At 37.4% G+C, this 12,548-nt stretch overlaps 1 protein-coding gene across 1 annotated transcript in view; it reads right to left on the bottom strand.

Moving 5' to 3' along the window:
* NOX3 (NADPH oxidase 3) overlaps positions 1 to 9,854 on the bottom strand; it is a 39,330-nt gene extending 29,476 nt beyond the window's left edge. The window contains exons 1-4 of the mRNA XM_005420114.1: positions 9,810 to 9,854; positions 9,051 to 9,146; positions 8,738 to 8,848; positions 6,866 to 6,950 (exon numbers count right to left, since the gene is read on the bottom strand). Of these exons, the coding sequence (XP_005420171.1) occupies positions 6,866 to 6,950; positions 8,738 to 8,848; positions 9,051 to 9,146; positions 9,810 to 9,854 (337 nt within the window). The remainder of the gene's footprint in view (positions 1 to 6,865; positions 6,951 to 8,737; positions 8,849 to 9,050; positions 9,147 to 9,809) is intronic.
* Positions 9,855 to 12,548: the final 2,694 nt, after the last annotated feature.

Genomic DNA, 12,548 nt, shown 5'->3' with positions numbered 1-12,548 from the left:
AATCCAAATGGGTATGAACTGCAGAGAGATAAAGTGAGCCTGGAAATTAGAAGACAGATTCAAGCCATCAAAGGAATGAGACTCTAAAATAACCTTTTGATGAATGGGATAATGGGATCAAGCAATCTAAGCAGCTTTCAGCCCAAGGTTGGTCATTTTATGAAACGGTGTTCATGACAGGACTGTGAGCATCAGAGGGTACTGGACTGTGGCCTGGCATGTCCTGCATGTGCTGTTATTAGTTAGGTGCTGCATGTGAAACAGCCTTGCCAGCATCAGGTGAAAGATGCTTCCTGGAGCCCGTGCATGAGTGTGCTCCTAGCACCCCAGCAGTGCTGGGAGCACTGGAAGGAAGGTGACACTGGACCACAAGCAGCAAATGAGATGTGTGGATTTAGACTGTCAAAACCCAAGAGCCCAAGCTCTGAGCTGGATGGTTTAGGTGGCAGCTGTGTGGGGCCTGTGGCAATCTGTTCCCCAGTGTACAACTGATGCATAAGCAGTATATAAACCCTGTTTATGTATTTAGGTGTAACAGCACATTTAAGTGCTGAGTGGGAAGGGGGGAACTGTTCCTACAAGGGGCTTTCAGAACAGATGTGTTGGCCTGGTAAGGATGCTATCTGATCCAGCTGGAGGGGAACCAAGTCGCTGCTTGATGAGGACCTGATTTCTTTGACATCTGAAAGAGCTCCCTCGTAGGACAGGAGTGTGGGGTAACAGAGTTCTGTCTTTGGTAAGTTGTGGAGTTACATGCTGCACATTGTCTGGTATGGGCTAAGAGAAAGAGGGAAGAAAACTTTCAAAGGATGGAAAACCCTGACAACCAGTCACTACGTGGACTTCTACTAAGTAGTTTTATTTTGGCATCTATGAGTGGCTACTGTAACTTGGGCCTCTTGCCCTCTATACCTACAGGACGCTCTTTATAACTCTGGTATGATGTAATAGTCCCCATAGCCTAGGGACCAGGAGAGTTTCACACAGTTAGGATCCATAGTGCTGTTACACCAGAGTTTGCCTGTAGTGTGTCAGCTGCAGGTTTTGGATTATCTTTGCTCATTTAGAATTGTGACATTGACTAATTGTGGAAGTTTGAATCTGTGTTCGTAGCAAAAGGCACTTTATACTTTCACCTTCAAAACAATTGATTTTTTTAAAGTGATACTGCAGACTGTAAAATATTCACATGAAATGATGACATTTCTGTTGTTTAGAAAGCTATAAAATATTGTACTTTCCCCAAAGTGCAGGATTCTACATGATTTGCACAAGTTCTAGTCATGTCAGCAGTGACAGGATATCTAATGCTATCTAGTAAATGCAGGGTGTTGAGAGGGAAATGAGATGCTAGTTTTCTCCAGACAGGCAGAGGAGAAATGTTCCTAACAGAACATTTCTAATCTTGGACAGAAGAAAAATGAGTTGAATGGATATAGTTCTCAAGAAGGTTTTGAGACTATAGTTAATGAGGAGTACTCATGTTGCAACTTTCCCCTGGAAGGAGAGATCCAGTTCTGGCAACCTAGCCTAGTAAGGTTTTTCTGCAGGCCATCAGAGCACACTGTCTTTTCCATCTGCACGTTGTTCTGTTTCCCTGTGTTTCTGTCAATGGAAACATCATCATAGATTCTTTGGGATCTACCACACCTTCCCTTCTGGGTGACATTCTCTCCAGCTTTCATCTGATAGGTAGAGGATATTACAAGTATAGAAGACTTCCAGAATGAACAGGAGAATTGCTGTTGTTTTTATTTTCTGTAAGCTATTCTGTGGTAGATGTTAATGTAGAGAGAATAATGATACATTGAAAAATATCACAATCAGACTAATGATGTACTGAATATGTTGGTTTACCTGAGTCTCCCATGGTCTTAGATATTGCCTGGAGTATTATTAGATTAATGCTTCTGATAGGGGTTTTTTTGTGCTGCTAGCAAAAAATGATGCAATCTAAAAATTAATTATAGCTGGATGGTAAGAGTAATGCAAAGATCTAATTCCATTTTCTGTGTGGTTCATTTAATGTATAATAGTTGTAGCAGAATAAAAATTCTGGCACCAAACACATCACCATTAACTAAAATATTTTACATCCCTAAAGTGCATTTTCTGAAGGTCTTTGCATCTGCAGTGTATAAAATTTACTAAGCAATTCCAAAATTACATATGCAGATTTCTGAAATCTCAGCTTACCACAGTTGGTAGCTATTTGCTCTGCACCACTTATCTGAGTTAACCATGAGGGCAAAGTTTAAGGGACTACATCTCAGAATTTTCAGTTCAATTTTTTCCTCTTTCTGCATGTCCAAATATAACATATGGAATAAATCACCCAATCTGTTAAACAAATCTTTTTTTATATCAGTTTATGAAGAATGAAGGATTTTTGTGGTTTTTAATGACATCTGGAACCTCTGAAGCACTTAACATACATTAATTTGTATTTGACCCTCAGATGTTCTATCTAGTCCACCTCTGAGATCAAATAAAAAGCTTTATTGGAAGGAGAGAGGGAGGAAAAGGATTGCTATTAGATCATGGTGTTTACTGTACATATCCTTAAATACAAAAAGATATAATTAAATTATCTTGAAAGTATGGTCAATTTAGCTACTCTTATTCAGCCAATTGTGCCTTCAGTGAAGCATGCACAATTCTTATTGAACTAAACAGAAATTTCATGTGTTTATCTGAGGACAAGATTTAACTCTCTCTTTTTCTGCATGCCTGTACAGGATAATAATCAAATTGGAGCTTGCTGCTAGCCGTTAAACATTTTGATTAACCAGCTCATCATGATAAAGTCAAAGGGTCAAATCCTGGCCTTTCTGCCCACAGCAAAGAGAACAGCTTTACAGGCAGATAACCCAGGCATGGAGAATTCTGCCGCTGACCAAGGCTGGGGTTCTTCTTGCCACCCATTGTCTTGTGCATTCCTAGTTATTCAGAACCCCTAATTCAATTTCATAACGTCTTTGTGGACTAAAAAGGCACAGGTTGCATAAAAATTAGAATAGCTTGCATTTTATTTTGTTTTTAAGAATGGTTATAAACATCAAAGAAGAACATGACTTGGACCATTTTTTATCTTAGCTGGAAGCCTATAATCTTCAATTTAATGTTGTTTCCTTCCTAGTACTTGCACTAAGCCTGGATTTAAACAATCTGACTAAAAAAGCAAAAAAGACATTTGATGGAAGTTTGATTTTCTGTAATTTCTCAAAGTACAACACTGAGGTATCAGCTAGACCTCTTTTGAAGATAGGCATCTGCTTCCCTGAAAACTTAATAATTTACACAAAAATGTGACAGGTCACCAAAACCATTCACATAGTTTACCAAAAATGGGTTGAAAATGGAAAGGTTTGCTAGTATTTTTAGCTATAGATTTTTCAGTGCTTGTCAGGAGCCAAACACACCTGGCATCACTATACTTCTTTCTACACTTTGCATGTTTTTAAAGAAGAACGCATTGCTGGAGTTTTTAAGGAGCAGGAATCACCATTTCAAACAGGAATCACCATTTCAAACAGCCTAACTCCAAGCAACCTTGCGGTCCTTACCCTGTTTTGCCTTAATTGCTTAAATTTTATTAATATCATAATTCAAAGGTTGATGGATCAAAATATTTATATGACCTTTCTGCAAACACCAAAAATATGCAAGCAATTTCTTCTTTAAGATATGCCCAACATATCAAAGTAAAGAAAGAAAAATGCCCCCAACACTCCCCACTTCAGAAAATGTATGAATATGCTTTTTTGAGAGCATAAAAACAGTACAGTGAGAAGTAGGTGTTGTAGAAAATATTATTACTATCTCTTGTGGTGTCTTTAAGTTTCAAGCCACTGTGTCTCAACTGAAAAGTCTCTTTCCAGTACAAAGCACAGAATTATTTGCACTGACGAAACTGAGGGTGCATGAAACTCTGATTTTATTCTAGCAGAGTTACGGGTCTATAAGGAAGATTTATTAGTGGCTGAATAACTCCCAGACAGCTCTTATCACAGACAGGCATGCAGAATGCAGGAAGCCAAACTAAGCAGAATTCCCTTTACTGAATTTTCAATGATGCCCTTGATTATAGATAGCATTGTTTACTCTCTCTCTTTCCTCCAACTTCCCTCTTCCACTAGTCTCTAATTATATTCCTTTATGACCTGACCAATTAAAGCCTGCTCTTGAATTTGTATTAGAGATGATGAAAAATTAAAGGTACAGATGTACTCTTTTCAAGGCCAGGCACATTTCAGCTGAGCTAGCTGCCTGTTAGAAGCCAGACAATACTAATGTTGCACTGATATTTTTAGCACACTATTAAATAAATATGCTGGAATAACACCACCTGGCAAGGCAAGATGAATACATGTTGCTTTAATAATAAAGGAGTTTACAATTTTATATTGTGAGGCTAAGCTTACTGATCTGATCTTCAAATTGGTTCAACTTCTTGCTACCACATTTAGTCTATTGATCATACAAGGTTGTACATCCATTTAACTGAGAATTACTAAATTGCAATAGACTAATAGGAGTTGACTATGTTTTTGGGTAAAAGGCAATACAGGTAGTACTAGGATAAATAATGTGTCATTTGAGAGGAAAATGGCATCTATTTACACATCATTTTAAGACTGTTAGATTTTATTGAAAAGGATTCAGTGTACTTGTGGGTACCACTCTGAAGTGTTGCTTTTCTGTCACAATGTGTTCTGTATACTTTATTTTTCTATGAACTTAAAATTGAATTTCAGGAAATTGAGTTTCTGGCCATTCTTTACACAAGTCTAACACTATTCAGTGATGTAGTGTTTTTTCAAATATGATAAATGTTTCTCACTTGACTGTTAATGAAACTGGAATTCATAGGTTGTCATGCTTTGTTTATTAGACTTCCTTGTGTTCTGTTTTCTTTCTCAAATATCTCATCAACTATTTTTCCATTTTATATTTTAGGAAAAAATAAATCAACCAGCCTAAATAACAACCCAAAAATGAACCTTTGATTTCTCCCTAGAGAGTGATTTAAATGAGAATTATATGAGCATGCTTTCTGTCATTTCACATTGGCTTCTGTGTCTTTTTCCTTGAAATTAGTGAAACCATTAAAGTAATCACTTTTCTGATAGACTTGCACTTCCCAAACTGTCGATATTAATGCACTAGCAAACATTTTAATATTAATGTAAAAACCAAAAACATAAGAGGTTTGACTGAAGTTTCACTTTCTTTTTGGAACATGACCCATTATACACCAAGTAAAGTTGGTTAATTTATATTCCTGGGTTGATTTATTAATTAAAGAAGCAATGTTGCGCTCTGTAGGAATTTGTTCTGTAGTGAAACTGAACTCTGATGAATGAGTGGACATGACAGATAAGTAATTCATCATAATACACCGTAAGATGAATGTTTATATCCCATAGCCTTACGCTTGGAATTCTTTAGCATGACATAGAGAAGACAAACTTTAGCTATTGGTTCCCATTGGCAATCCTGACTTCAAATTCTTGTCTCACAGCATGAGGACATTAACAGCCTAGACACACAAAAGCAGCTCCCTCACAAAGGCTGAAAAAGATATTGGGTCCAGAATCCACCCTGACAGCCTGGGGGTAGAACAGTTACCCTGCAATGTCTCATGCTTGCAAATAGCCCTGATTAATTCCTCTGCCTCCTTCCCTTTTTCTAAGAGAACTATCTATCTAAGAGATCTATCTATCTATCTATCTATCTATCTATCTATCTATCTATCTATCTATCTATCTATCTATCTATCTATCTATCTATCTATCTATCTATCTATCTATCTATCTATCTATCTATCTATCTATCTATCTATCTATCTATCTATCTATCTATCTATCTATCTATCTATCTATCTATCTATCTATCTATCTATCTATCTATCTATCTATCTATCTATCTATCTATCTATCTATCTATCTATCTATCTATCTATCTATCTATCTATCTATCTATCTATCTATCTATCTATCTATCTATCTATCTATCTATCTATCTATCTATCTATCTATCTATCTATCTATCTATCTATCACATATACCTCTCCATCTCTGTGGGCTCATGTCCTTCTTCTCATTGGCTTTTGTTCATTCTTCTCTGTACATCCTTTCTCCGCAAGCTATCCCCTGTTCCCTTCATGTTCTCTGAATTCCTACAAACTTCTCCAGGTCCTTTTGCTACTTAGAGAACAGGAAGGTGCCATGTCTTTTTCCCAGTCAGGTGAACAAGTACCTCAGTAAGTCACCAGGACCAACAGAATAGAAAAATTTTGATCTCAAGTTGCTGTTTTCCCCTCAAGGGGGCCATTAGTTTCCTAGATCAGTCACCCACTAAAAATAAATATCTAGACATCCATTGTTTTTGAGACACCTGCCTCTCTCAAATTCAGATTAAATTTATTACCTGGTTGAAAAATTAGTGAAGATGTATTGGTGGGCAGATTTGTGGTGTGACTCAGAAGCATAATTTCCTTACAGAATCAGGCAGTAATGCTATGTCATCTCCCTAAACATCTACCCTCAGGGATTAAATGAAAGTTATTTACACTAAATTTTAAGGGCACACAAGTAGTTCAGATTAACTAAGTGGCAACTGGTGTTTACTATTCAGATTGAAAGTTTATTTCCTTAGCAGTCAAACTCTTCTCAAGCAAAAAAGATTACAAATGGTTAATCAGATGGGACTCCTACACACATTTAAAGCTGCAGTCAACAAATGATTGCACTAAAATATCATATCTCAGAGCTGATGGGGATTACAGCATTAGGCAGAATCACTATGAAATTCAAAACAGTTCAAAGGCAAAGAAGAAAAAAATAAAACCAAAAAAGCTTACTTGCATTTAACGCTATTCCATAGGCAACCATCTTGTGAAATGTGATGTTTTTGTCAAGTTGTCTCCTCAGTGCTCCTCCACAGTACTTGGTGAAAAAGCAGAACTTGTTTTATATCATTCCTATTGGTGTTTACATCTCACATTTTGGAGAGGAGAAGAGTTCAGTACATTTGAAAATGGAATGCTGAAGGAATTCAGTGGAAGTTTTGGGTTAGTTTTAGGACTCAAGTAACTTTCCTGAGTGGCACTCCAGGGTTTCTGAAGTTGTTCATCCTATGTAGGGGCTCAAAAAACGTTTGATAAAGCTCTGCTACACTTAGTTGTGATTTGTGAGTGGTTTATCTGAGCTGACATTAACTCATTTGCGGATGTAAGGACACCAGGCTGGGCCACCACTGCTTTGTCAGCTTAGCAAAACAGAGCTGAAGTGCTGGCAAAGCCAGCTTATAATGAAAACATTTTCTCTGCTTTCCGGAAATGCACAGCCCAGGAGGGTGAGGCTGTCTAGACCTCAGGTGGTTGCATGCTGATGTGTCACTGAGCCGTGCTCCCATTATTGGAAGGGCTCAGCAAGTGATGTGCTCACGGCCAGCTGGGGGCCCTGGTGCAGAGCCAGCCTGGGGCTGGCTGCACTGAGCCAAAGCTAACACACTCTGCTGGAACCCAGACAGCACTCATGGACAGGATTCAGGCTCTGAGTGGTGGTGTGGGTGTCTGGATTGCTCACATGACCTGGCATGGCACCATGCCAAAGATCCTGGCATGTATCCACGTTGTTTCCCAGCTAATAAATCTTCCAAAAATCTGGAGCACCACAGGGTGTGATGTCAAAACACAGCACCTCCTTAGAGAGGCACTGGATCCAGCCCAGTGCTGGCCATGCTGGAGCAGTCAAGTTGCTCTGTACCATGCTCCTCAAGAGCAGAATATTGTCCAGAATAGCCAAATATTATCTGTGAGAAGAGTTCCAATTCTCTGAGTTCTTACTAAGCATCTAAGTGGGCATGCATATATTCTGTGCTGATTCACAAACTGATTCAGAAGCCCAGGACACCTTTTCTCTTTTTTTTTTTTTTTTTTTGTAAATGTTCAACTTGTGAGCTCAAACAATTATTTAGGTGTTGATTCCCAGCCTAAAGACTGCTTTATATCTAAGCCTAACAATCACAGAAACAAAAAATGGCAGAACTGAAATAAGAACCAGCTTACTATAAAATAACTGTATCTTACCATCTCTAAATTCCTGTTGTTCCTGGAGTCATGAAGTGATCAGTGATTTTTTTGCCCACACATGTGGCATTGGAATTGCTCTGACTGTAATAACTCAATGCAAGTTGAAGTTATAGCTAAAGCCTTATGTACTTCCTATGCATGATTCCAAGGTTAGTGTGAAGGTCTGTTACAAAAATGCATTTACCTCAAATGAAGACCTGAATGGTGGCCACTCAGACAGAAGCATTTAAACATGTTCACTATTATCCTTAGAACATTTTTATCTATCTGAACATTTTATTTCTCCGATTTTCACTTTGCAGCTACAGAGAATACACATGATGGATATGAATTTTCTCCATTTGGCCAAGTGGCATTATTATGTCCCTCTTTTGTGGCTTCTCACTTTTCTCTTCATGACACCATGCTATGCAGCAGCTGCCAAAATCAGTGTTGCATTTAAAGCACTGTGTTAAACAAGTAATTTGTTTCTCTTCAGTCATGAATACTGACAATTTAAATGGTAATAACTAGGCAATAGTGTACAGGCTTCTCTCTCAAAAATTAAAATTCCTTGGAAAATGTTTGATATGGATAATATGCTGAACTACAAAAATAAAAAAGAGAGAATAATATGGCTATTTGAGAAATGGTACTTACAATGCTTGCTCCTCTTAAGAATGAAATAAGGTTTCTACAGACTGGTAACAGGATTAGCATGCAGTTAAAATTAAGGCACGTTGCAGAAGCTCTTGCCCAAGCCAGGGTTGACTGTATATATAACAGCATAAAGAAATTAAATTACAAGCTTGGTATAGGAAGAGCAAAAGAAAGAAAATACTATATTAATATAATGCTCTTATATGGGAAAATTACTGTTAAAGCATCAAAAGTTTTATGAAGGATGTAAATAAAATCAGACTATGAGTACATTCTTCTTGTGAAGCTCTTTAACAATCAAACTCATACTTACTCCCAGCATAATCCGTGTATAAATGTAAGCATTGTCATCTTCATACCAGTGGAAGGTATCAATAAACAAATAGAAGTTCAGTCCCAGCCACACCAGCTACAAAGCAGAGAAGCTACAGATTAGTGACATTAGTGACAGTATTTTTAATGCATATAAAACTGGCTATGGTTATAGTTTTAAGAGAATCTGAGAGATGTTTCAGAATCAGTGTGCAATGCAGTTCTTGATCACAGATGATAGAAATCAAAAATTACTGCTGGAATGAGGCTGTATTTTAGCAAATTCAGGGTCACAGTCCTCCCCCCAGATCTTGAGTAAAGGATATAAATGATGTTTACTGTGTCATGGTAAACTTGCTTTTAAGCACTGGCCTTAAGCTGGTCTCTAAAAAGGAAATAAATGCTAAAATTAAAAAATCACAGAAATGGAGGGAATTAAGAGCTAAGGAAATTTCTTTCTCTGCTCCGCATATACAAATCACCAAACTGTCTGAAAATAAGTCAGAATATAATTTCAATTATAATTGCAAACCCCTGCTCCCTTTACCTGAGGATTAAATTACATTGACTTAAAAATAATTAAAAATAAAGACTTTAAATTGTTTTTAAGACTAGTTATAAAAAGGCTGCTGAATATTTTATAGCAAGTTTTACATTAAGCTTGGGAGTATTACTGTAAGCAAACCATAAAATGTCTTTTAAACAAGCTTAAAATATTTATATATATCCAATTAGACTTTTTAATGCTAAAAATACTCACTAATAACAGCACTGAGAGTTTTTCATTCAAAATCCAGCATCCCATCCTGAGTGTCTCTCCCTATGTTAGCAGCAGCTGACTTTTGCCTTTCAGTGTAACCTGAGTTCCCTGTCCATTCCTTGAGCTTTTCTATTGACTCCTTTTGTCTTTAGTTTTTAATAAGCACCTAGTGGGGGCATGAGTTCTCTCTAGGAATTTTCTAATTAAAGACTGCCTGACAAGAACAGATCACCCGAGTGACATGTCTCATGATCTGTGTAAATAAAATGCTGGTCATTGTCCAGTCCTTTTTCTCTCCAGAGTTATTTCTCAGCAATTGAGAGATGCTGTCATTAAATTGTCCTCTTGCACCAGCATGTATTTGGGTGGGTTTTTTTCCCTTTGTTTTTGTCTTTTGAACAGGGTGCAACATTTCTTCATGATTTGTCTTTTAATTCGGTAGCACAAGGCAGCATCCCTGATGTGACTATAATAGGAGAATATGTCCTGGCGAGGGCACTGCATTTACCCTTGGTTCCCCTTGCCAGAAGCTGTGCAAATTCTGCCTGTAGTAATCTCATTCTTTCTCTAGTAAAACCAATTCCTTAAGGCTTTCCTGACTTGCCTGTGAAGGAGACCCTTCTGTGACAAACTAACTGAAAATTTCTGAAAGCTGAAATGCTATCAAGCTCAGCTACTTTTTAAACCAGTGCTAATGGCCTTTAATATGAGTTAGCAGAACCATGAGAGTGTTGTTACAAATGCTTTGAATGCAAACATTTTTGAGGGATTTGCATTGAGCTTTATTTTCCTTGGATGGTAAAATTAGAATTATTTAACAAACTTTATGAAAAGCCATGCACAGTAATTGGACCCTGTCCTTTACGTAACTCGATATAGGTTGTCCCCACAACCACCCCCTTTGTAGCAGTTTGGTAGTGCAGGGGCTAACAAGCTAGTGAATCTTGCTGTGTTTTTCAGAGGTCAAAAGATGAGGAAATAAGGGAGAAGGGAAGAAGAATGTGCAGATGGTAAGGAGAAATACTAGTAAGGTCAGATGCCAATTTTAACTACTTTAAAAAAAAAAAAAAGGAGGGAGAGAAAATCCACTATCTGGATTAGCTGTACTTCAAAGGGAAATGCAGCACTGCGATGTTCGGCTTTGAAGTTCAGCCGATCCAGACAGCAATTTTCTAAACTGAGTTAAAACTGGCATCTGAAATAGATTTTTTTCAGAGTACAGCAGATTCATATGCTGGTTTAGGCTCCAAAATTTGTCTGGATCAGCAGCTGTACTTCAAAGCAGCACATCTCAGTACAGCATTTGACTTTGAAGTGCATGTGCTCCAGATGCCAGTCCTCTTAAAGGAGCCAATGAATCCACTGCACTTTAACTTTTGTCTGTTGAAACAGCTATGCTTTTTCTCGTATATAATGGTAATGTGTGTGGTCTCGAGTATGGCATCTCCCAATAAAAATATAAAGTTAACAGAAAAACTCTTTATTGCTTTGTTTTGTACAAAGGAACTGGTCAACATCATTTTATTATACTGATTTGTAGTGATCTCAGCCGATTTCTAGCATCAACTATTCAGACAAGATGCAGAAAAGCACACTTTATTGATTAAAGATGTAATGGTATTCCATTTTGTTATTGTTTTATCATTATGAGCTACACCTGTCCTAAAAAAAGACATAGAAAAAGGATTAAAAGGGGTTCATTCCAGCATTTGGGTAAAAAGCAGTGCTGGCCATGCTGAGTTCCCATGCAAGAGACAAGCAACTCTGTCATTAGCTTAAAAGGTCAGTTTTTGCATGGAAAGAGGTTTATGAGGTGCTGAATTGTTCCATATAAGTATCTCAGCATTAATGTCAATGTTTGTATCAATTACTGCTACAGACCTCAATCACTGTTAGTTCTATTCTATTTGACAGCAACCTCTGTCTGAGATTGTTAGTAATTTTTTCAAAGTACTTTGAACAGTGCTTACCCTTTGCAAGACTAATTATTAGCATGAGACTGCACACACATACCTATACATATTTCATTTTGCTAGGCTATCCTATTTTTACGATTAGATATGCCTGCCTTGTTTCTCAAAGGCAAAATCATTTCAGTTGGCTCTGAACTCTGCCCTAGCCCTTTCATAGTTTTCCTGTGCGCTTGACTTTTTGTCTGTGAGTAACCTGGGTGAACTTTCTAAGCTTCACTCTGGTACTGACAGAGATGGATTTAGGTAAATAAGCGATCCTGAGATTCAGAGTGCTGTAAGTTTGCAGACCAGCTGAAGCCATTTAATTGCTGACTCTATCAGAGGATATGCTTTGTATCAGTCTGTACAAACACTGCTGTGTTTTCTGATTTTTACATTACCTTGGCTTAATATTTCCCAAAAATGTTCAAGAAGCACAAGGCAGATTTGTCTTTGATGAATGAAGAAGATAAGCAATATAGTGGATAAAACATTCACTTTTGTAAATAGAGAAACTGCTGAAGTTAATTAGAGATCAAACCCTTTCCTTTTTTTTTTTGTTTTGTTTTGTTTTGTTTGGGGTTTGTGTGTCTGGGGGTTTTTTTTGGGGTTTTCTTTGTTTGTTTGTTTTCCCTATGAAGACAACTTTGAGGGAACAGAGGCCAAGGTTCATGTTTGGTTATTCTGTAGTGCTGATTCTAGCTTTACAGAAGAACACTGAATTTCCATAAACAGTGGCTGAGTGACTAGTAGCATTAAAAACCAGCTATATAATTTTTAGAGATTT

Source organism: Geospiza fortis, unplaced genomic scaffold (assembly GCF_000277835.1).
Source record: "Geospiza fortis unplaced genomic scaffold, GeoFor_1.0 scaffold162, whole genome shotgun sequence".
NCBI lineage: Eukaryota > Metazoa > Chordata > Aves > Passeriformes > Thraupidae > Geospiza > Geospiza fortis.
This window is presented reverse-complemented; position numbering and strand designations above follow the sequence as displayed.